At 39.0% G+C, this 25,000-nt stretch overlaps 2 protein-coding genes and 1 long non-coding RNA gene across 3 annotated transcripts in view; 1 reads left to right on the top strand and 2 right to left on the bottom strand.

Annotated features, from left to right (window-relative positions):
• The window catches only part of LOC109917017 (guanylate cyclase soluble subunit beta-2-like), a 47,537-nt gene extending 43,331 nt beyond the window's left edge, over window positions 1–4,206 (bottom strand). Inside the window, exon 1 of the mRNA XM_048604116.1 lies at window positions 4,051–4,206. Within this exon, the coding sequence (XP_048460073.1) occupies window positions 4,051–4,206 (156 nt within the window). The remainder of the gene's footprint in view (window positions 1–4,050) is intronic.
• An 11,189-nt stretch (window positions 4,207–15,395) lies between these two features.
• Window positions 15,396–18,641, top strand: LOC125484652 (putative coiled-coil domain-containing protein 195). The gene is made up of 3 exons (XM_048604161.1): window positions 15,396–15,648; window positions 16,790–17,054; window positions 18,509–18,641. Exons 1-3 carry the CDS (start codon window positions 15,411–15,413, stop codon window positions 18,639–18,641), a joined length of 636 nt encoding a protein of 211 aa, XP_048460118.1. The 5' UTR covers window positions 15,396–15,410.
• Window positions 18,642–22,747: 4,106 nt separating this feature from the next.
• On the bottom strand, window positions 22,748–23,371 carry LOC125484730. The gene is made up of 2 exons (XR_007263541.1): window positions 23,019–23,371; window positions 22,748–22,936 (listed from the first exon to the last, which is right to left on the bottom strand). It is a non-coding gene; the product is annotated as an uncharacterized LOC125484730 (long non-coding RNA).
• Window positions 23,372–25,000: the final 1,629 nt, after the last annotated feature.

The following is a 25,000-nucleotide window of genomic DNA, read 5'->3' as shown; positions in this document are numbered from 1 at the left end:
GAAAACTGTCAAGTGTCCTTTTGACTTATTTACATGGGTGAATAAATATGAATTATATAAATTGAACTTACTTTTACTGTATTTTAAATATGATTTAATTTGAGTTTCACTGGAGATAAAACAAAGGTTTTTTGGTCCAGCTTAATTTGAAATCTAACTAGTGCAGTGAACATCCATTTCTTCACTCTCTGCTTTTTCTTTTCAATCTGTTTCATTTCAGTTTTGCTATATTAAGAGCGGGAGGAAGAGAGAGAAGGAGGAAGAGAGAGAGAGAGAGAGAAAAAAGTGACAAAGAATATATATTTTATGTTTTGCTATTCCTCAACACCATTACAGAAACTTAATTCAGACTTTAGGCAATTTTAAAATCAGTATTTACATGATGCTACTTTATGCCTCATCATAAATACACTAAATGTTTTCTATACCATGGTTGAAGCCAAGTCTACAGTCAATATCCATGTACTTTTCCATTTGTAATAGTTATGAATCAGCCAGGGATGCAATTCACAAGTCAATACCAAGGAATTGAACATTATGACTCTATAGCATTCGCTGCAAGTAGATTTAGTTTCTACACAGACACTGTTTCTACTAATAGCCTTTTGACTGACAATTGAAGTGTGATTATTAAAATATTATGCTGTGATTTCAAAAAAAAATCAAATGGAAAAGGAGACAAAGGTTTAGATCTCATAGTGTGAACAAATGTTATCGTAATGCAGGATATTCATAACCATTGACAACATTTCCAAGAGGCCATTTGTATATGATACTGAAATTGCACCAAATTTCCCTCATTCAAATCAAAAATCTACATGGTCAGAGAAAGAACTTGCAAAGGGAGTGATGAATTTGCACTTAATTACAGAATGCTTTCTTTCCATTTCTCTTGGAAGATAGTACTGAACTCAAATGATGGAGAACCTAAGCAGGCATTTCTTTATCGCATCAGGTAACAGGGTAACATGTAATAAGTCGCTGCATTGTTAATAATCTTTTATTAATATTTATTTCAATTATTTTATAATATTTCCCTATAAACATGCAAAAGCAAAGGATTCATACCAAATATTTGCATTGTCTGCCAACAGCTTTCTGACCAGCTTCTATTGGCTTTGCTAGTATCAAAGCTGCTCAATACATATTGATAAAGTGACATTTAAGAACTGTTAACATGAGGCGAATTTCACCATTACTTCTGCATCCTTAAAAGCAGAACAATGGATAAAAATTGACAAATTGGATTAATTTACTATTGATTCATTTATTCCCACATTTTAAAAGTTTAATTGCCAATTGTATTGCTCAAAAAACAATTCCAATCTTCATTGTACTCATTCTCTGCACAGCAATATGTTATTAAAACAAAAATATATTCAAACATATAAACCCCTCTAACAAAATACATTTATTGTTAGGTTTCATTCATTCCTCCATCACAAAATAGGCAGACTGGCTGTTGAATGTCAGCCGTAACTTTAAATAACACCAGCTGGACCAAAATAATTGTTGGGGCAATTTTGAGATAGAGTGAAAAGATGTCAAAGCTTGATATTCAAGAAGCTGTTCATCGCTATAAGAATAATGAAAGCAGAGAGTTTGGCCAACCACTTATTTACATTTCTTGTAGATTTGCAAATTTTTTTTTAAATTAGGAATTTTTGCTGGTTTTGCTACGTTCTTATTAAAGTTTCTGTATGTTTGCAGAATTGTTGAGCAGTTAAAGGATATTTAGCAGATTTAAAAATAATCCTGTGGAGTATGTTGTGAGTTTTTTTAAATGAAAGTGAAAAGGACTCAAGTTTATTGGAAAAAATTGTTTACCATCCAGATATAATGCTTGTTTATAATTTGTACAGATGACAATTCTGAATTTTCATAGTTTAAGGGAGAACACTATATGAACAGTTATCCATTGTTTGAGAAACAGCTCCAACCTTTTGTAGTTATTGGTACTTTTCCAGGGAAAGTGCTTGATGGTAAGCTCTATAGAAAACACCCAGCGTCTTAGAATTGTCTCACTGCTTTTCACTATTTAAGAATGGTAACATTCATCTTTCTGACAATTCAGACCTTGATTTTCTGAAAATGATCCATGGAGTTTGTTTCTTTACACCTTTTTTTTCTGTTTTTCACTGTTATCTTTCTCTGTCACTCGTCCAAGTGTAAATGGATACGGTTGCTAAGAAGCTAACAGCTTCTTGCACCTCCACATTGACTGTCGCTTGCTAGTGATGAGTAAATTTACTTGGGGTAAGAAGTCTTGAAACAAATGCTCCTTGGACACAGTAACATCAGAAACTCCTGTTCAAAAATCATGTCATTTGTGTGTTAGTGGGAGATCCATGACCGGATTGATTCTATCTTTCGCCTAAAGGAGGTCAGAAATGGAAAAGAAAAACAATGTAAACTAATTCTCACAGAGGAAATGGGTGCTGGAGAATGTTCATATTCAATAAAACGTGAGATATGAGACAGTGGATGTATTTAAATGTGAACAATGGACCAGATTAAAAATGGAAACTTTTACAGCAAGAGTATTGTCTAATACATTGAGTTATCAATTATAATCAGATATTAGACAACATGATGCATTATTATGAACCCAGCTACTAATATTACTGGAAAATCCAGATCCCAGACTGAAACTTGGCTTGATAGATCATATTTTATTTTGGTTTTAATGAGATGATTTGTCACTGAATGTTGTAGATATTGTTTTAACAATAAAACAGAAATTTATTAAGTAAAAGAAATGAAGATAGGATACAATAAATTGTACTATTTACTCGTAGCACAAACTCAATGATTTTTAAAGACACAGTAAAAGTATAATCCCATTACTCCCCAAACATTCAATTGCAAATTCTAATAAAAATCCCTTGTAGAGCACCCAAAAGAACCTCTTGCTTATTTTTTGTACAGTAGACTTCCCAGAGAAATAACATCTCAATAGCCTTAAGATAATTGTGGCTTTAACTTCTAGCTGTGAAGACTGATAGCCTCTTCATGGAGCTATTACACATTTGAATATAAGCACACTCAACTTCAAGTAACCTCTGCAGGATTTTATCCTAACTCTTCTGGCAATCACTAACTGTTAACTCTAAAGTAACCTATTCTTACGATATCCTCCCTGCCTCAGAAGCACTGCTCTATTTCCACCCAAGAACATCACAGAAATGCCCAAAACAAAGTAAAACTAAAAATAAAATTTCACTCCCTTTAAGATGTCAGGGTTTGGCATTCCAGGAGGAAAAGAAAGTAAAACTTGTGGATGATGCATACTGGACTGACTTGTTTTGTATACCTCAGAACAGTGCTCCATTATGCCCAATACACTCATTTCTAGGCAATGCTGATTTTCGACTGCTTTATTCACTCTGAGATAGTATCAAGTCAAGTTTCCCCGTGTTTTAAACAAAAATCTAATTTTCGAAATTTCTAGTAGACTTTCATGCATAATAATGGCTGATCAACCAACTCAGCATTGTGTTCCTGCTTTCTCCCCATACCCCTTGATCCTTTGAGCCCTAAGAATGTACATAACTCCTTTTTGAAAGCATTTAATGTTTTGGCCTCAACTGTTTCTTTTATAGCAAAGACTTCCAAAGGTGCACTACTCACAGGATAAAGAAAGTTCTCCTCACCTCAGTCTTCAATGGCCTATTCTATATCTATAAATTGTGACTCCTGGTCCTGGATTTCCGGTCATCTGGAACTTCTTCCTGCATTTACTCTGTCTAGTTCGGTTAGAATTGTATAGGGTTCCAATGAGATCTCACTGTCAGTCTTCTAAACTCCAATTAATATAGTCCTAATCAATCCAGAGTGTCTTCATACATCAAACTTGCCATTCCAGGAATCAGTCAGGTAAACCTTTTTACACTCCCTCCATAGCCAGAAAATCCTTCCTCAGCTAAAGGTCTTTCCAAGATGGCGGAGGAGTAGGGCTCCTGTGCCGGACCTTGTCCACTCTGACTGCTTTTCTTTTTTTTCTCTCTTTTTCTCTTTTGTTTTCTTCTAACTTCTATTTTCCTTACTTACCTCTTGAGCTCGATGGCATCGGTGATGGACCACACAGACCTCGAGCGAGCCTAGCACAGATCTTGAGTGGTCCCTGCGAGGAGGAGAGAAGGCCCAGTACAGACCTTGAACATTCATAAACCTGGAGCCTTGGGGACAGCGGCAGCAACAGACCATGGCAGCACTGGGGCCGAGCGCATGCCCAGGTGACAGCAGCGGCGGTTGGTGGCCAGTGGCAAAGGATGGCAGCAATGGCAGTCAGCCGTGAGGGGCCATGAGGGATGGCGGCAGTGGCAGTCAGTAGTGATATGACAGTTGAGGCCAAAGACTTATGAGCGGCGGCGAAGCCTAGCGTGGCTGCGAGAGTCTTAGCCCAGCATGGGTGAAAGCGTGTCCAGCACGGGCGACAGCAAGCCCTCTTGGGGAAGTCCAGTTTGGAGCATCTGCAGGCCCATGGCTCAAAAAAGGACTATAATGTTTGACATTTTAGCTTTATTTTTCTACTTTTGTGCTAAGATGACTGTAGCGCTGAACTTCTTAACATTTTTTTATTTCTCTATTTCTGTAACCAAGATTTTGTACATAAGATGATGCCATGCATGGGGACTTTGTACACTTTTCACTGTACGCTTGCTACCCTGTACTTGACAGTAAAACCTAAATCTAAAAAAAAAAGATCAAAACTACACGTAATATTCTAGGTGTGGTCTCATCGATATCATATACAATCGCAGCAAGTCATCCCTGCTCCTATCCTCGAATCCTCTCATTATGAAGGCCAGCATACTATTTGCCTTCTTCACTGCCTGCTGCACCTGCATGCTTGCTTTCAGTGACTTCTCTAGAAGGACATCCAGATCTCATTGCATCTCCACTGTTCCCAATCTATCACCATGCAGGTAATAATCCTGCAACGTAGATAATTCCACATTTATCCACAGAGTTTCGTAATGGAGAATATTTTCCAGCTCCTACAAAAGGAAAACATGATCTGCTGCCCGCAATTGACTATGTTCATTGTTAATGAAACCCTGTTTTGTCAGTGGCTGATTTTCAGGTCAACACTAACAACTAAAGCCTGCAGAGTTTAGTATAGACTGAGGTGACATAATGAGTGTATGTCTGGAAGTAGGTAGAACCAGCCAACCAAAATGACTCCAAGACAACCAACTGTATCTCCAAGCCAAAAGTAGGACCTTCTGACTTCCGATTGGGTCAGCAGATAAAGTTGCTGTCTGTATTTTAAGTTCCAAACAGGCATACTCAGCTGATCCAATTTGGGATTCATATGCCTTAATTTTTATACTCAACATGAAGTATGATATGGAAGACCTTGGATAGCCTGTATCATTACTTTTAGACAGTTCCGTCCAATCTTGATCATCTGTAAGCACAGACTACACTTGCTCCATTCACCGATTCCTCCTGAAAAGCCTAAAACCCCTGGAGCAATGTAAAAAATGGTGGTCTACATCACCGTCTCTTTTCCTGAACTTTTGCACCCAAAAGACTGAGTGCTACTTGTGAAAAGGAGTCTCAAAAATTATCTGAAACATCCAGAATTGTTTCTCTGAAGAAAGGAGATTGTTAAAAAAAAAGCAGAGTATTAAGAAATTGGCTTCAGTTTGAAACCATACAGGGTGAAGATTATGGTTTTGTTTAACCAATAGCATTAGAAGTCTCCTGTTACTATAGTAACAAGCTTACTGCATAAAGACACAAACTCAGCAATGATTATTAGATAAGCAGAGGAACTCTGGAAACTAGCAATATGAAACAATCAAGAAGTTTGTTTCTGTAAAGGGTATTGATGCATAAATAAGAGGGGATGGTTACTGCAATTTTTTTTTATTTATGGCTGGTTCTTGTAGAATTTTCATTTTCAAATTTGCACTTGACCAGTTGAGGGATCCCTGGGCAAAGTGGCAGACATGTTAATAAATTCAGAATGTAGTAATCTAAGTAACTGATGTGGACATCATTCTGCTGTTGGCAGGCCAAGAAACAATCTCATACTAAATGACAGGCATTTTCAGTCAGCAATGCAGAGTGGCAATCTTAATCAGCCTCCTTGTGATGTCCCTACTGTCACAGATGCCATTATCAGGCCAATTTTATTCACCCCTACGTCATGTTAAGAAATGATTGAATATATTAGCTGTGGAAAGGCTTCTCCTGTCTCACGTCACATGCCAGCTGTTCATTGAGTGGTCTCCCCTTTCATTAGCAAATGTTGGTGCTAGTCTTCTGGTTTCTTGATAGCTACATGACTGCAGTCCATAACCCTTTTGTACAATGGAAGCAAGGCATAGCTACAATTCTAGAACTCCCTCATTTTGGTTGTTAGCAACAGTGGGAAAGACAATGTACTGCTTGCTTTTGGCAAATGGGGTGTTAGCTTCCTGCTTGATGTCGGGTGATGTCCTCTCTAATAGCTTGGAAGGAATCTGAGGCAAAATGTTTAAAGGTGATCCTGACCATGACAATGACCAACAAAGCAAGACTATCTGAGCCAGCAGATTACTGCATCGATCAACAATCAGCTGCCTGGTAAATCTCAGCTTCTGGATGTATTTCTGTTGCATTATAGAGAGGAATAAATGTCTTGTTCTAGACACCCTGTGTTAGGATAAAATATTCTACCAACAGCTCCCTGATCAGATGTCTTCCAACAGGCCCAGTTGCTGTTCCGCCTTATTGGTGATGTTGCTGCTATTATCCATCTCTGCCAAAGTAATTATACAACAATGACAAATTAATGAGCTATGAGATATGAATTAAGGTGAATACGCCAAAATATATGCAACCTCCAAATACAAAAATCTCTTGAAAATTCATTCTGAACACTGATCCTTATGAAGTGACCACCTGTACTGCTGTGACATCTTAAACAGTGCTTCCAGTCACTTGGTGCCTAAAACCAATCCAATAATGTTCCACACATTGGGCTGGCCACTGAGCAAAATGTCTATCTTTTGAAGTTAAGATTGTACAATGTCCATATTGCACCATGCAAAGCCAATACGCATGCTTTCATTGTTTTGGCTGCACTTGAAATGCTTGCATTAAGACAGCATTTAAGCAGTGACCAATATGAGAACAGTAAGAACATCAAGATGAAATGACCAAATTTTAAAAATAACTGGGATGCATAATTTATCATAAGTCCTCAAGTTTCATGGTGGACTACATCCTGTTCAAAACTGAAAGGATGAAAGTCACCGGCCAGCAATTTCCTCAGTGCTGTGTCTGTTCCAGAACCTTGTCAGACATAAGTGGCAATGCTATGTATGTGCAAGAGTTTTGACCCCACCACAGATTTTGCACTCTTGCTGTTAATTTCATGCCCTATCCAGTGACAGCCGTGTTCTAATGCAGATCACATCAGTGTTGAATATTGGGAAGACTGAAGCCATTATTTTCAGTTGCCGTTCTAAACTGTTTGCCACTGATTCCAATGCCAACCATCTCAGGCTGAGCCAGACTGTGCACATTCTTGACATTTCTAATTGACATTGACTTGAAGTTCTTTCACATACACCCCAGCAATATTCTTTCCATCACCAAAATTGCCTCATTCCATCTTTACAACATAATCCATCTCTGCCTCTACGTCAGGTTATCAGCTTCATTTTGTGTTTTTTTTTTGCCTCAAGACTTCATTATTCCAATTCAATTATTTGACTCAAATCGAAGGTACTTTCAACAGCCAAGTAAAGACACTATAATGAAGATAGGTCTCAATTGCCACTTCAGAACAGTACTTGGCAGCAGTCCAGCTGAAAACACCAGTAAATAAGTGTTAATGTATCTCAGTAAGGCCAAGGGAACAAGTGACTTTATGACTTAAATGGAGTGGAAAATTGTATGCATTACAGATAGATAGTCTTCTTTTACCCATTTTGTCCTGCTGCCAAAATAGTATGTTACTCCCTCTGGTTCCAAGTGTAAAGAATAGTGACAAATCTATGTTTGCTAAATGATTGAAGATATTGGCCCTCAAACTAGGTTAAGATTCAATCTATATACATTTTGTATATTTACGAAATAATACTGGGAAAAATTGTCCAATGCCAAATATATGCCAAGGATAATAACTTTTTTCATTGTGATTTTAGCATCTATGAATATTTGCTTTACCTCCCTCACTGTCTTAATTGGCATGCATATTGATGACTGGTGTGATTTCAACTGTACCCATGTGCTTATAAAGCTGAACAAAGTTTCCACTAATGTCAGTGTGATTTCACAAATATCTTCCATTTTGATTCCTTAACAGTGGCAGTGCTTCAATTTTGATGATCTTTCCTAAGTTAAAAGTGGACAGATGGGCCATGGAGAGGTGGTGTCTCCATATTTAGAATATTTCTAGTCACAAATCCTTTTGCTCCTCCACACAATTGAGAATGAAACTTCTCTCTGTGCTCTCTGAAGCTTCTCTTTGGTAGAAATAATTTTCATTTGTCTCACAAAAACTCCATGCCTTGGAAAATTATCTTCTGATTCAAAATTTGTAATGTTCTGCTGAAGCACCATTCTTGACATGTAGCTGTACTCTCTGAAAAGGGTAGCTGAAGTTCAGATTTCTGGTTATATTCTGAAAGTGTATTGCAACGTTCCTTAGCAAAGAACAATTAATGATAATTAGTTGCTTTGATGCATTGAAATTTGCTTTTATCCTCTCCGCTGATGCTATTAGATCTGTTGGGTTTCTCCCGCACTTATTGTTCATTTTTAATTTCAGATTTCTAACACCTGCACGATTTTATTTTTGGACTTTATTGTTGCTGTTGTGCCCTAGGGAATCTTGCAGAGAAATTAATACAATCAAGATGATATTTATCCAAATATACCAAGTGTCAGCTCCAGGGCATTGTTTGAATGCAGGCTGATGGGAGGAAAATGTAATTTCTTTTCTAGCTCTGGTGACATTAAATAAAATGAGTTAGCACAATCTGTAAACAGTTCCTTCTGGTACAACCCCGCAACATAAAATTACCCACATCTCTAACTGAAACTAAACTTTCATCATATCGAAACCATTGTGGCAACAAGAAAGAGCTAAACTGAGGCTGAATTTCTGATTAAGCATAAAAGAGGCATCAATAACTTTATTTTGTCAATGCTACAGTTGGTCTGGAAATATTAATTCTGGACTTCAAATAAGTTAGTCACAAAGATTTATGAAGCATAATTAAATGGATGAAACACCAATTTTCTAACCAATGGTTGAATTGCTCGCCGATGATCTTTGAAACAGAAAGCTGCCAGGGAAAGCTGTTGTCACTTGCTCGCTGAACTGCCTTGTTTTCATTCAGACATTTCATCACCATGCTAGCTAACATCATCAGTGAGGCCTCTGATGAAGCGATGTTGTTCTACTCTGCTTGGAATTTATACTGTCCAGACACAATTCACCATAACAGACCAGACAGTATAAATTCCAAACAACATTGCTTCATCAGAGGCCTCTCTGATGATATTAACTAGCACGGTCTGAACGAGAACAAGCCAGCTCGCCAAGCAAGTCAACAACCTCACCCACAACCCGAGCTACAGATCTTTGCTAAAATCTTAAAGCTGTTGTCATATTACAAGGAGAATTCAGAGGGTTACTTGAAAATTTAAGGGGTAAAACTCTAACTCTGTTGATGGGCAATCTTTCTGCAGCTGTGATATTTAGAAGAACCTTCATCTTTATCTAGATCATATGTCTTGGCAGATTTTGTGGATAGTTTTTTTGGTTCGGGTGTGAGGTTGTGGAAGCAGAGACTTGGAAATTGTCTTTACCACTTCTTGCAAGTCTGACCTCCGGCTGTATCTGTCACTCTGCAGACTGCAGGATTACTGGAACCTGCAAAAATCAAAATGTTGCTGTGATTGTCATTGAAGCAGCATACTAGGAGGAGTAGCAACAGTAGCAGAGCATCATGGCAAAAAAAGACAGGCAAAGGAGGCCTTGCAGCATGTGGGCTTTTAATAATGAAATGTCTTAATTCAACAGAACCGCAAAGCATTGTGTCAGACGGTTCTGTGTCAGCAGACAATCATCAACTTAAGTCACCCAGCAGCAAGAATTGGAGTCAAAGTTCAGGGCAGCTTTTGAAATTGTTCATATCAATGGATTTCACCAGCTGAAGCCCCATTTGCTGTCCTGCAGTGTCCTTATTAAGGACCAGCCAGGAAAGGTTCCGCACCCTTCTACACTAGGATCATAATTGCTGTCAGGGGTCTAGCCACAAGATGTTGGATGATGATAACTGAGCTATACTGAAACCACAGTTCTATTTGAGTAACTCAAACAGCCCAAATAGGTATGAATGTTGGAGGGAAATTCACAATCTTTAAGAAACTTGATTTGTCATATTGTCCTAATGCAGAACAAAGACAGTCAGTATTGTAGATAAATCACCTGATGGAATACTGCAGTGAAGAATTAATTGTAATGTGAGTGAAGGCCTAGTGGTGTTATCGCCAGACTATTAATCCAGAAACCCACATGTTTTTCCAGAGACTGGGGTTTGAATACTGCCATGGCAGACGGTGGAATTTAAAGTGAATAAAAATCTGGAATTAAGAGCCTAGTAATGATCATGATTCTATTGCCAATTGTTGGAAAACCCATTTGGTTCACCTATGTCCTTGAGGGAAGGAAATCTGCCATCCTTTCCAGGTCTAGCCTACGTGTGACTCCAAACCCACAGAAATGTGGTTGACTCTTAACTGCCCTTGGGGAAATTAGGGATGGGCAATAATTGCTAGCCTGTCCAGTGATACCTACAGCCTGTGAATTAATAAAATAAAGCTACATCAATCAGAAGGACTGAGCCTGTTGCTACTATAGAAAGTAGAGGAGAAGGTGAAGTAGTGGAAAAAGAAGACAGCTAATCGGGTTCACAGGGCAAATACACCAAGGTGCTAGATTGTAAATCATGGAGCGGGAGTGGCAGAATTCCCTACACCGTATCCCACAACCAGCCACAGTCCTTACACTTGCCTGTCCACCAAATCCCAGACTTCTCAAGCCCATGTTGAGATGGTGCATTCTGAAGCAGGCTCATTTTATCCAAAACTTGGAAGCCCATCTGAAATGTCCTTTTCAAATTGTCAGCAGCCATCAACATTATTGTGCTGCTGCTGGAGGGTTGCAATTCCTAAAAGCACCAGAGTATAAACAAAAGGCAATCTCATTGGTAAATGGAAGTTTTTAATCATCATTTCAGTCACTGTTCCTATTACATGCATAGCCTTCTTTACCAAGATGCCGTATTGTACTAAAGATGGGTTAATCTGCAAACACTGCAGCTCAGGATGCCATCTTGGTCATCTCATTGACTCTTTGGTGCACAAACTACTGTGAGGAAAATAGCCTAGTATGAAGTAATCCAACCAACTCTCTTCCTTCAACCTGAGCTAAAAGCTTATTTCTTGAATCATCTATAAGGACTGGTCCTCGTAATGTTATAGCTTTGGCTCTGAATTCCATCCTTCTTCAACATTATCAAATCATTCAGGTGGAAAAGCATTGTATGCCAGAAAATTATTTGAATCAATTCTATCTATGATAAGCTGTGTCTTTTTTCTGTACCAAGATGATATAACAAACCCAAATATTTACAGCTTCTGAATTTCCCTCCAAAATTATTATGTTACGGGTAATCCTTTGAGATATGTTAGACCAAGGGGCTGAAATCAATGCAAATAAAATCTCTACCTTCCTCCTGAACATTAGTGAGATACTATCTAGAGTATTAGATACAATTTTTGTCCACTTACTTGAGGAGGGATGTAGTTGCACTGGACACAGTACAGAGGAGGTTCACCAGACTGATTTCTTTACTCAGAAAGTAGTAAGAGTAGTAAGGCCGTGGAATGCCCTGCCTGCAAAAATAGTAGACTCGCCCACTTTAAGGGCATTTAAATGCTAAGTGCTAAATGGAATTGACAAAGTAGACAGAAAAAGGATGTACCCTTATGTGCAGCAATCAAAAATGAGAGGTTCTACAGTTTTAGAATAAGAGTGGTAGATTTAAAACAGAAATGAGGAGAAATTACTTCTTTCAAAGGGTCATAAATCTGTGGAATTCCCTACTCCAGAGTGCTCTGTTAACTTAAGGAGAAGATAGTGGTCAGGGACTGGAATGCATTGCCGGAGAGGGCAGTGGAGTCGGCCTCATTAGGGGTATTTAAGCGGCTATTAGATAGGCATATGGATGATAGTATAAGGTAGGGGTGGAGGTTAGATAGACCTTAGGATTAGGATAAAAAGTTCGGCACAGCATCGTGGGCCGAAGGGCCTGTACTGTGCTATACTGTTCTATGTTCTATGTTCTTACAGACAGATTTTGAATTAGTAATGAGTTGAAGGATTATGGGCAGTGGGCAGGGAAGTGGATTTGAGGCCAAGATGAGATCTGCAGTGATTGTATCAAATGGCACTGCAGGCTGGAAAGGCTGAATTGCCTACTCAGGATCTTAGTTCTTATGTTCTTGTACTCATTCTGAATAACAACTGTTTTTTCTAAATGTGAAACCACCCTTGATTCAATGAATTGTTTGATATATTTCTGGAGAGAACAAGAGCTGATAATGTAAAGATGATTCTTCCCTTCCTTGTAAGAAGGCTAGGCATAACATCCCTGAAGGGGGACATGGCCTTAACCATCATTAATTTTGCTTTGGCTGTGCTCATGTTCGCGCATGTCGCCTTGCTGCAGATTTGCAGTTGCAGGGGAGCTCGTTCCTCGTCATTGCCACATAAATGTGTCTAAGGTCGTTCTTACAGAACCTGATAGACTGGTTCTAATGCCTGACCACCCTGACGAGCATTCTTTGATCTTTTCCAGCCTCTCGATGTTGTTGGTGCCTCCAAAAGAAATATAGATTTTGCAATGTGTAATCGAATGTTTAAAATAACATACCTTTAAGATATTAAGAAGATTTAATTGTTAGAGACATCAAGCTTAACATAACAATTAATAATCAATTTTGAAAGCTTGCCGGGAAGTTTCGGGATTCTGAACACTCGCTATCGTGTCTTTTCAATGAAACAAACAACCCCATCAGGCAATGAGCATGCCATTCCCAAATTTTCTAATTCCTTTCATCCAACGGGACCAATTTTACAGCAAATTTCTATTCCTGACAGAGCAGGAGACATTTTAAGTGGTTTTTGGGCTCAGATCAATGAGCATATTCTTTCAATTCTAGCCGAGAGATTATAAAGCATGAACATGTGTCAATGTAAAGCGAGATCAGGATTACAATAGCCAGTTGACAGTAAAGTACCTTGCCTGATCAGTTCTGTTTTATATAGGATACAATACTTGTTAGAAAATAAAGCAATAATTCACAGCAATTTATACGAGATGACTGGCTCATAGTTTCTGTGAATTTGTTGTACATTTCTTGTTATAGTAACATCTGTTGACAGGTTTTGTAAGTTAATTTCTTCCAAGAATTGTCCTCCAGTTCCATAGTTAGACACTGGCATCTGCCTTAGAGCATGATACGCCAACAATACCGAGCCACCTCTCGAGCGAAAGGACGGCTCAGGTTAAATAGACCTGAAAGCATGTGAACCTAAATGATTAAGCGAGCTCTGTTAACTTGCAGAAAAAGTACATTTTTCCCCGAAAGGTTAACATTTTAACAACATATTTCAAGCTTGTTTCTCCCCAATAATAATTGAACTGCTGCTGATGGAAAACTGAATCGATACGGCACATTTAGGTTGTCGCATGTTGCTTGCGTTAATCTGAATCATGGGGGCACTGCTGTCATTATAAACGATGGATTAAGCAGTGAATTGCCGCACAACCTGCAATATAGCAGGAGCATGAGAAAACTCAAGTTTCACTTCGTCGTAACACGCCGTGATTGAACACTTGATGCAGATTTAATACCTGACAAAGACTATACGGCAGTTGTGTCCAGTATGAAGTTTGGAATGATTACGTGTACATTTCACAAAGGTAAATTAAGATTTTGTTTTAATAATAAATTGTTAAGACTAAATTGTCACTGCGATATTTTGATGTGCGACGATAGTTTTAGCGGAGTCACGTTGGCTACATTTCCACGCCCCTTATTCAAATTATTTGAGGAACTAGTGCTGCAGCTTCAAAACGTGTTCCCCTACAATTACATTCAATCAGTATGCTTGGTACTAACATAAATCGAACACTCACAATAGAGAATTCTTTAATTTGTTCCAACATGGGGCAAATATTCACTGTTCCACTTCATCTCGGTAACTTTACTAGAATTCAGTTCGCATGCCTAAAAGTCATCTTCTTTCTTGGTGTGAAATGTTGTAGGCCTTACTTTTTTTATATATTGCAGGAGGTATTGTCTACCTCTAAGTCTTAAGGGCCGCGTTTCCTTTTTATAAAAACAGGTTCTATGCATCGAGCTATTTTTTTTTTTAAATGTTTATTTTGTTCCTTTCTAACGCTTGCAAGTCTATCAGCAAAAAGGAAAGTGAGATTCCATTCCACCTCGCTGTATGCGCAGTATATTCTGCAAGAGACGTCAAGCACCATGGTTGTACATGGCAGGAAACAGGAATCATAGTCACTGACGTCTGCACTGCAGACAAACAGTAGCATGCAATATTAAATACCTGAGCCTGGCAGCTCAGATATACCGATCACTTCTCCATTCCTAAGTCTTATTAAAAGCAGTAGAATAAGGGAAGGTAGGAATGCTAGTACTATCAACAGTATAAAGTTTATCAATTGAACAATCGTCAAAATATTTAATACCAAGCTTGTTATGCAACAGCAAATCCGAAAGGATTTGACTGGATCCCTGATGCCCAGAGAAAACATGAATAATTGAGAACGTGAGGTGGAAAAAAAAACACTGTTGTTAGGGCACGGCCTATTGCCCCCACAGGATCTCTATGTACTGTGTGTTACAAGACGTGAAATCGAAAGAATCTTGTGAAACATAATGGAAATTTACACGGTGGATAACGTGTATTTTAAGCCACGTGATTTTACCATTGCAGTAAAGTCAAATCGCAGGAGAAATACATAAAACTGTTACAAGTTTTAAATAACTCATTAAAATCAACAATCTTGAGTATTGTTTTACACAAGTCGTTTGGTTAAACTTACAAACCAGTGTTAGACCGAAAATTGAAACCATCTGAACTGACAAATCAATTATTTAAAAGATCTTGTGTCTAGTCACCTGAACCTATTGATCATTAAGTGATAAATGCGACCTTTCCGCTTATGGTGCTTGATCCATTAAAAGGACGGACGAGAATTGAACATTGTAAATTTGTCTCCATGTGAACAATTGTCCGCAGCCTCCACGGAAATCCAACTGTGTCCGTTCATTCAATTGCGGTTCTGTGGGATTTCAGCACCATGGAAAGTAACAAGCGCCTCATGCAGATCATCAAAGACATGCGTTCTGACATGAAGAAACTGGAGTCAGAAAACAAAGCCCTACGGGTGAAGTTAGGTCAGTCTGGGAGAAGAGCAGAAGTATTGGAAAAGACAACCATTACCGCTCTCCAACAGCAGCTAAAAACCGAGGATGCATTAACGCACGTTAACTTGCGCAGGAATATCTCCGCCCCTGCACTGGAAGGAGAAACGAGAGGTAAGTAATGCAAGTGAACTGCAACATTCAAAAGTGTACACAGTCTACTACTAATCGCAATGCTCAGCTAGTTCCTATTTATTCGGGAATCACTGCTGACTTATTGCCACTGACCTTGTTGCGTTGGCTTCAAGCTAATCTTTTAGTTCACATTTTTGCTTTAAACAAGGCAGAGGTGGGTAGGGGAGGGCGAGGTAGGAAGATGGAAAAGTGGGGATGGGTGCGGTTGATGGAGAAGGATTGTCCAGCAAGTTTAGTTTTCAAAACAATTTGGGTGAGGAATAAGTTTTTTCGATGCAGCTTCCACCTCAAATCATTTCCCACTCTGGCCTTATATTAAAGATTGGGCAGACAGGCGTACTTTTCTGGGCAATCTCAGGATTTCTAGCTCATCTATAATGGCAGAGGCAGTATCGGAGAAATCCGTGCAGGGTTCCTACCAGTGTATTTCCGCTCAGTGGAAGTTTGAAGTTTGCTCACAAATACCACACGTGGCCGTATCGGGACGCGCAAACTGTGGACATTTAGCAGCTACTTGTACTGGAAGATCTGGCCCCCTGCTTGACCTGAAAAGTTTTTGTTTAAATTTGCGGAATATCCTATTTCTCCATTATGACTAAAACAAATTATATAAAAAATATGCACTCCAAATATGTTTCTGATATAATGCAATCATAGTGATTTATTTCAATGTCGGTAAATTTAGAAGCTAATCAATTCGTTTGACTTTCTGCTTTGTTGACCATGCAAATACGTCGATGTAATTGGCTTCTGTCAACACTTCTGCCGGATACCAGAGATCCTATAGACTTGACATCAGTCTAAAACTGGGAAAGGGTAACATCATGACACAGCGATCACTAAATCCTGATTGCAAAGCTTAGACTAATAAGGCAATCATGATCTGTTCTTTCCAAATGACGTGGTTGCTATTAAAGGATTTACTACTGAAGTACATAACATTTGAGGCAATTAACATCTGAAAAAAATGTTGTTATGCTTGTATACAATCCCTCTGAGTATAATCTGAGTTCCAAACGTGTGTGTGAAGTAACTTTCTACAGAGTTTGATTTCAATGTTTTTTGTCTGTGTCTGAAAAGTATATTGAACATGCAACATATAACACAAATTAATTTGCAGATAATGCAATGACGGTGAGACGTTACTCCATATCATCTTTACATGCCTTCAGTGTGGGTAATAAACATCAGAAATCTCCTGGTCAAAATCCAACCTATCACACAAGTGAACAAGAGGATCCAGGAGCAGTGGCACCGACTCAGCCTTGCGCAATAATGAAATTCACTAAAAGCCAAAGAACGCTCGCTCAATTACCAGACACTAAGACTTCAGAAGAAAACTGTTCACAAAAAGCAACCTTACAAGAATACGTCCATAAATGCAAGTAAGCAATAAAATAAGTCTTTAAGATCAAACAGAAAGTCTTTGTGCACAAAAATAACTTTGAAACAAACTCATCCTCTCTAAAATACTGGATATTCAGGTTGAGAATATGCATATGTTTAGGCATAAAATGATACCAGCAACTGGCCCGAGAAAAGGTGTGGTAATATATTTCTGTGTTATGATGATTGAATCCATTTAGTCAATGGATTTCAGTCATCTCAGGTAAAAATACACTTAACTAAACATAAATTTGTTTATAAAGGGTTAAGTATAATGTAACTTTACACGTGTATACACAATAAAGTGAAGCTGAATATTTAAAGTGGATAATGATGTTGGACAGAATATAGGTACTTTTGATATTAAATCCATCAATTTTCCAAATGCTAATATAAATACTATGGATGCTGGAATCTGAACAAAAACAGAAAATGGTGGAAACACAAAGCTAATTACACTTAAATGTGGTTTTCTCTTTATAACAATGTAGATTGATCTACTCTGAGTTTGCAACAACCTGAGCTATCAAGAAACCATATAATTGTGGAAATTGGATTTTAATTCTTGCAACAGAGGAAGAAAATGCATATGGTATTGAAATTAATAAATTAAAACACTGCAGTATCAAAAGTAATCAAGTTATACCAGAAATTGAATAACTTATATCATTGGAACAATTACAATCAAATGCACAATACCTTTGTATTCTTGTGTAAAATATATATTTTACATAATCACAAGTCAATTTTTGATTCAACCAATCTTAAGTTCCAAAGAAGGGTCACTTGACTCAAAACTTTAACTCTGCTTCCTCTCCGCAGATGTTGCCAGACCTGCTGAGCTTCGCCAGCAATTTCTGTTTTTATTTCAGATTTCCAGTATCCATAGTTCTTTGCTTTATTTCAGTCTTGGGTTGTTTTGTGAGACCAGGCAGCCTGAGGTATTCCAGAAAGCAGGCCAAAGTGGAAGAGATCAGGTCCTTGTAGGATGTGTGAGCTCAACATGGCTAAGCACTTTAGAATGACGATTGAACTTTTAACTTTTTTTAATTTTTCTATTTGATACTAAGAAGGACTGTAATGTTTAAGTTTTAACTTTGTCTCTTTATTTTTCTACTTTGTACCTAAACATTGTACCTAGGTACCTTTATACCTTAGAAGGTGCTGGGAATGGCAACATTGCACACTTTTCATCGTATTCATGTAATTGTGTACGTGAGTACACATGGCAATAAAATCTAATTCCAATTCTAAAGAATTCTAATGAATTCTAATTCTAATTTGAATTTGCTGCAATTCTACATTTGAGTAATTAAGCACATGCTACAATAGTGTAACAACTGCTAACAATTTCGTATTATTCTAACATAAAAAAATTATGAGATACCATATTCTATGTAATACTCCAGATTATGTTGTGCAGTAACTATGTTTCCTCCAATTCTCTCAACAGATTTAAAATGAAGTCTGTAACATTTCTTTTGCCTATGGATGTTGCATCTCATTCTGAAAGTCAAGGTTCTTCCCATCAACCAGAGAATCAGAAATGCAATCAACTATCTCCTATTCTGGAAAATGATTCCTAAGTGTTTTGCTTTATACTTTAAGACAGGGTTTCCATGATCCACGTATTGCAGTCATAATGATGGGAAAACTGACACCATTCACTGTCGTTAATCTATGAAACTGATAAGTGGAACCTGTGCATGGACAGCGAATTGCAGCAATCCAGAAGTTATTAATCATACCCTAATCTTCCACTGGGTGCTTGTTGAAATCTTCACATGAAAATCATTGAGATGACATTGATTTGATGTGAACTTCCACTTTTTATATTATTAGTCCCAATGAAAAAACACTGAAAAAGTTAATATTTGTGAAATAAAGTACAGCTAGGGTGACATGTTAAGTTATAATTACTTCTGAACAACTTATCTGGCCCTGAAAAACAACTTTGTATTTGTGGAATGTCAGAATTCTCTAATATAATTTTAAAAATGTTTTTTGAAAGAAAAAATAAAGCTTGTTTGTTATGTTTCTGAATCTAAATTGCTGTCAAGTAAAAGTTCCAATTTTGTTTTGTCATCTGTAAATGATTAAAAATTGAAGGTAAATCAGAACATTTTAAGATTATGAGAAAAGACTGGCAACCAACATTAAGGGAAGTCCTAGATAAGCATATCAGTAGAAAGAAGTTAGTAAAAGGATTTGGAGGGCCAAAGGGGCAAAGAAAGGAAATTACATATGGAAGCATCTGTGTTTCTGATGGAAGTAGATGCTAACCAGGTCAAGGTGACAGAATATGAAGCTCTAACAGGGTTTATTTGAATATGCTATAGATACTTAAAGTTAGCATGGCAGTGAGACTGGATAAAACATTTTCAAGAATATCGAAGGAAATGAGAGTGAAGTTTGCAGAGGCACTGGCCATAATCTTTCAGTTTTCCCTAGACTAAGGGGCGTTGCCAGAGAACTGGAAAATTGCAGACATGACATTGTAACAGCCAGCACGCATGTCTAAAGGAGAAATCATGTTTGCGTAGCTTATTGAAACTTTTTAAAGAGATGACAGGAAGAGTCAATGAGAGTTATGCCGTTCATATGGTGGATGTGAACTTTGAAGGGGTATTTAATACAGATTTATGGGAAAAATTATTGTTCGTGGGACAAAGAGGGCAGTGCAACGTGGATACAAAATTGATTGTTTATTAGAAACAGAGAGTAGTGGTCAATTAATATGTTTTGGTTCTGGAGGAAAGTTTTCAGTGGAGTTCCTTGGGGTTGTTTTTAAGACCTTTACTTTTCCTGATATAAATTAATGATCTTGTTCTTGACGTACATGGATAATTTTGAAGTGTGTGAGTTATACAAAACTTGGAAGCATTGTAAACTGTGAAGAGCAAAGTGTAGAACTTCAAAAGGGATCAGCTAAGTTGATGGTATGGGCAGATAGGTGGCAGGTGAAGTTCAATATGGAGAAGTGTGACATGATGCATTTGGTTGGATGATCATGGAAAAACAATATAAAATAGGCGGTACAATATTTAAGGGGGTGCAGAAGCAATGGGCCCCAGTTGATATGTGCACAGATTACTAAAGGTAGCAGAACAGTTGGACAGATAAGTTAATAAACCATACAGTATCCTAAGCTTTATTATAAAGTGCATAGGATAGAAGATGAAGGAGGTTATGCAAGATACTTGTTAGACCTCAGCTGGAGTATTGTTTACAGTTCTGGTGCCAAACTATAGGAAGGATATGAATACATTGGAAAGCATGCTGAAGTGACTTACAAAAAATGGTTCCAGAGATATGAAACCTTAGTTATGACGATGGATCAGAGGCTGGGACTGCTCTCCTTGTGCAGAAGAAGGCGAGGAGGAAATCTGACAGAAGTTTTCAAAATCATGAGAGGGCTGAATGGAGCAGATGGGGACAAATTGTTCCTACTCATAAAAGGATTCAGAATGAAACGACAGAGATTTAACATGATTTACAAACATAGAACTTTTTTCAGACAAGTATGGTCCAAATCTGGAATGCACTGCCCGGCAATGTGGTGGAAGCAAATTCAACTTAAGAAGCCATTGAATGATTATTTGAATTGAAACAATGTGAAAAGGCAGGAGAATTGTGCCAAGTCATAATGCTTCAATGGAGAGTCGGTGCAGACAATCTGAGCTGAATAGCCTCCTTCTGTGTTTAACAATTCTGTAACTCTGTGATTTTGCTTTTTTTAGTGAATGAGGTAATTCTTCAAAGTGATCAGCCATTAGCCCGCTGGATGACATCATAGCTGTTAGGCACCAGAGATCTCCTACTGTTCATGCAGATTTATTTTATTAATTCATTATGTCAGTATCTCTGGCAGAGTAAACATTGATTGCCCATCCCTAAATGCTCTTCAGCTAATGACAGTGAGCCATTACTATGAACTGCTTTAGTACTTAGGATGCAGATGCACCCAGAGTTTTATTATGTGGGGAGTTCCAGAATTTTGACCCAATGACATTGAAGTAATAGCAGTATATTTCCAAGTCACTATAATGAGTGAGTTGGAGGAGAAAATATGACTGATGATGTTCCCATGCAAATGAAATTAACATTTGTAAGTGTAAAATCCAACACAGGGATCAGTAAATCTTTCTGGGCAATTTCTTCAAGGTCATCGCCATCACTTCCGTCTTGACATCATAGTCGGACGTACTCCTTAGAAAAATGTATTTTCCAGGCCTACAATATCTATAAGTTTGTGCACAAAAGTAACTGTTGTATTTCAAATGTGTACATATAACAATGGCATTCAATATATTTTTAATCTGCTAACATGAATTTTTACTTCAGTGTGAAACTGGTATATGCATGTAGGTCCACGTGAGTGTGGACCTATAACTCCCAGTGAAAATAAGTTACAGTAAAATGAGATGTGCATCCAAAATACATTGTTAAATGTAAGTAGATAGAATGGAGGCAGTTATACATTCCCTTCTCTTTTATCATCCGGACACCTTGTAGAAAAGTAATGTCATTGGTTAACTCATGTGTTATAAAAATATCAGTGGCTCAATGATTAGCACTCCTGCCTCACAGCACTGGGGACCTGGGTTCAATTCCAGCCTTGGGTGACTGTGTGAAGTTTTTATGTCCTCCCAGTATCTGCATGTGTTTCCTCAGGGTGCTCTGGTTTCCTCCCGCAATCCAAAGATGTGCAGAATCGGTGGATTGGCCACACTAAATTGCCTGTAGTGTCTGGGGGTGTGTGGGTTAGGTGGATTAGCATTGGGAAATGCAGGGGTACAGGGATAGGGTAGAGGGGTGAGTCTGGGTGGAATCTTGCTTGGAGAGATGGTTGGACTTGCTGGGCCAAATAGCCTGTTTCCACACTATTGGGATTCTGTATTAATTTAGTCCAATTTGTTTCTTTCCTCTGAAACCCTAATGCCTGAATGTATTTATTGAAGTATAGAGTTTTTGATAACTCAGGTATTTGAAAATGGATTGGATAAGGGAGAAAGTTTTTTTTTAGAAAAACTCAGGCAGTTATGGTCTGGAACGTCCTGTCTGAAAGGGTGGTGGAGGCAGGTTCATTGGAATGTTTAAAAGGGAATTGGATAAATACTTGAGAAGGAAACATTTGTGAAGATCTCGGGAAAGAACAGGTGATTGGGCACAATTTCATAATTGCATAGTACTTTAAAGAACTGACAAAATCACAGCGAGCTGATTGGCTCCCAAATTTTCTGCAAGGTGAATTCACTTGGCATTTTTGAATTAAGATAATACAGCCAAGTTAAAAATGAACATATGCTTAATAAAATATAAAAATGTATGTTTATTTTGTAACTCTCTTTCAATGGATATCAAGTACAATCTGCAATAGTATGAAGTCATATTGGCCTCTGACAGTGTCATATATGACCGGATAGTCTGTTGGAATAAAGGCACTGTACAGTAAATGATTTCATTGTCAGGAAGTGGCATTCAATATAATTTGTTGAATTTTCGGAGATAACACTCACATTTTATCATACATTAAGTTAATAAATTTGTAGTCAGGACTGTGCACGTGCTGCCAGTTTCTCTTCTGCTTTCAATGCAAATTTAGGGCATTGTTGAAGCAATGACATCTGGGGAAGTTGTGATGTTCATTTAACACAACAACGCATAGCATTATGAAAGCTGAAACGAGAACTGATTTTTTTTGTTTTTATTTAGAACATTTATAATAAAATACATAAATTGGATTTGGTGTTTTCCCGACTGGGTTTCCCCATTTCTTGCTCATCATGATGCTTTGGAAGCTGATGGGGGTCATCCTCTGATTTCTGAGGGCTATGGACACTGTGCAGACTCCCATAACTTTCCGAGTCACGTGTTTTTCCTGTTTTGGGGGGAGAAATCCCACATTATTTCCATTGTGACTTTCCACCACCTACTTTACTTGTTTGAAAAATGAAGCGCACCTGCTGTATCCTTGATTTCTGTATAAATGTTCTCTGTGACAATCCTGGATGTATCAGTGTACTTCATTGCAACAGTAGGTCGCCGATCCTGATATATGTTACACCCACCATCTATGCAAAACAAAATATAGTACAATTTGTTCAAACATTTCAATTAGAATTTGTGATAATGTTTTATTTAGCTATCAGTGAGATAAATAAAGAATTAGACCAATTAGCTTGCATATCTCTTTATGTGGGTTATGGTAACAGTAGCTCTGTTACTGAACTAGTAATCCAGAGATAGTAGGAACTGCAGGTGCTGGAGAATCTGAGATAACAAGGTGTAGAGCTGGATGAACGCAGCAGGCCAAGCAGCATCAGAGGAGCAGGAAGGCGGACGTTTCGGGCCTAGATCCTTCATCAGAAATGGGGGAGGGGAAGGGGGTTCTGAAATAAATAGGGAGAGAGGGGGAGGCGGATAGAAGATGGATAGAGGAGAAGATAGGTGGAGAGGAGACAGACAGGTCAAAGAGGCGGGGATGGAGCCAGTAAAGGTGAATGTAGGTGGGGAGGTAGGGAGGAGATAGGTGAGTCCAGGGAGGACGGACAGGTCAAGGGGGCGGGATGAGGTTGGTAGGTAGGAGATAGGGGTGCGGTTTGAGGTGGGAGGAGGGAATAGGTGGGAGGAAGAACAGGTTAGAGAGGTGGGGACGAGCTGGGCTGGTTTTGGGATGCGGTAGGGGGAGGGGACATTTTGAAGCTTATGAAGTCCACATTGATACCATTGGGCTGCAGGGTTCCCAAGCGGAATATGGGTTGCTGTTCCTGCAACCTTCAGGTAGCATCGTTGTGGCACTGCAGGAGGCCCAGGATGGACATGTCATCTGGGGAAATGGGAGGGGGAGTTGAAATGGTTCGTGACTGGGAGGTGCAGTTGTTTATTGCGAACCGAGCATAGGTGTTCAGCAAAGCAGTCCCCAAACCTCCGCTTGGTTTCCCCGATGTAGAGGAGGCCACAACGGGTACAGCGGATGCAGTATACCACATTAGCAGATGTGCAGGTGAACATCTGTTTGATGTGGAAAGTCTTCTTGGGGCCTTGGATGGGGGTGAGGGAGGAGATGTGGGGGCAGGTGTAGCACTTCCTGCGGTTGCTGGGAAAAATACTGGGTGTCGTGGGGCTGGAGGGAAGTGTGGAGCGGACAAGGGAGTCATGGAGAGAGTGGTCCCTCCGGAAAGCAGATAAGGGTGGGGAGGGAAAAATGTCTTTGGCGGTGGGGTCGGATTGCAGATGGCGGAAGTGTCGGAGGATGATGCGTTGGATCCGGAGGTTGCTGGGGTGGTACGTGAGGACGAGGGGGATTCTTTTTTGGTTGTTATTGCGGGGACGGGGTGTGAGGGAAGCTTCAAAATCTCCCCTCTACCTACCGCATCCCAAAACCAGCCCAGCTCGTCCCCTCCTCCCTAACCTGTTCTTCCTCCCACCTATCCCCTCCTCTCACCTCAAGCCGCACCCCCATCTCCTACCTACTAACCTCATCCCGCCCCCTTGACCTGTCCGTCCTCCCTGGACTCACCTATCTCCTCCCTACCTCCCCACCTACACTCACCTTTACTGGCTCCATCCCCGCCTCTTTGACCTATCTGTTTCCTCTCCACCTATCTTCTCCTCTATCCATCTTCTATCCGCCTCCCCCTCTCTCCCTATTTATTTCAGAACCCCCTTCCCCTCCCCCATTTCTGAAACGTCAGCCTTCCTGCTCCTCTGATGCTGCTTGGCCTGCTGTGTTCATCCAGCTCTACACCTTGTTATCCTAGTAATCCAGAGAGTTGCCCTAATGCTTTGGAGAAACAAGGTCAAATTCCACTATAGCAGTTGGGAAATTTAAATTTGATCAACTTAATCTGAAATTTAAAATGAGTATCAGTAACGGTGACCTTGCAACTGTGAAACTGTGGTAAAAACCAACCTGGTTCACTAATGTTCTTTACAGATCGAA

This window comes from Rhincodon typus, chromosome 13 (genome assembly GCF_021869965.1).
Source record: "Rhincodon typus isolate 14 chromosome 13, sRhiTyp1.1, whole genome shotgun sequence".
NCBI classification, from domain to species: domain Eukaryota; kingdom Metazoa; phylum Chordata; class Chondrichthyes; order Orectolobiformes; family Rhincodontidae; genus Rhincodon; species Rhincodon typus.
Note: the sequence above shows the minus strand (reverse complement) of the source record. Positions and strands in the feature narration are given on the sequence as shown.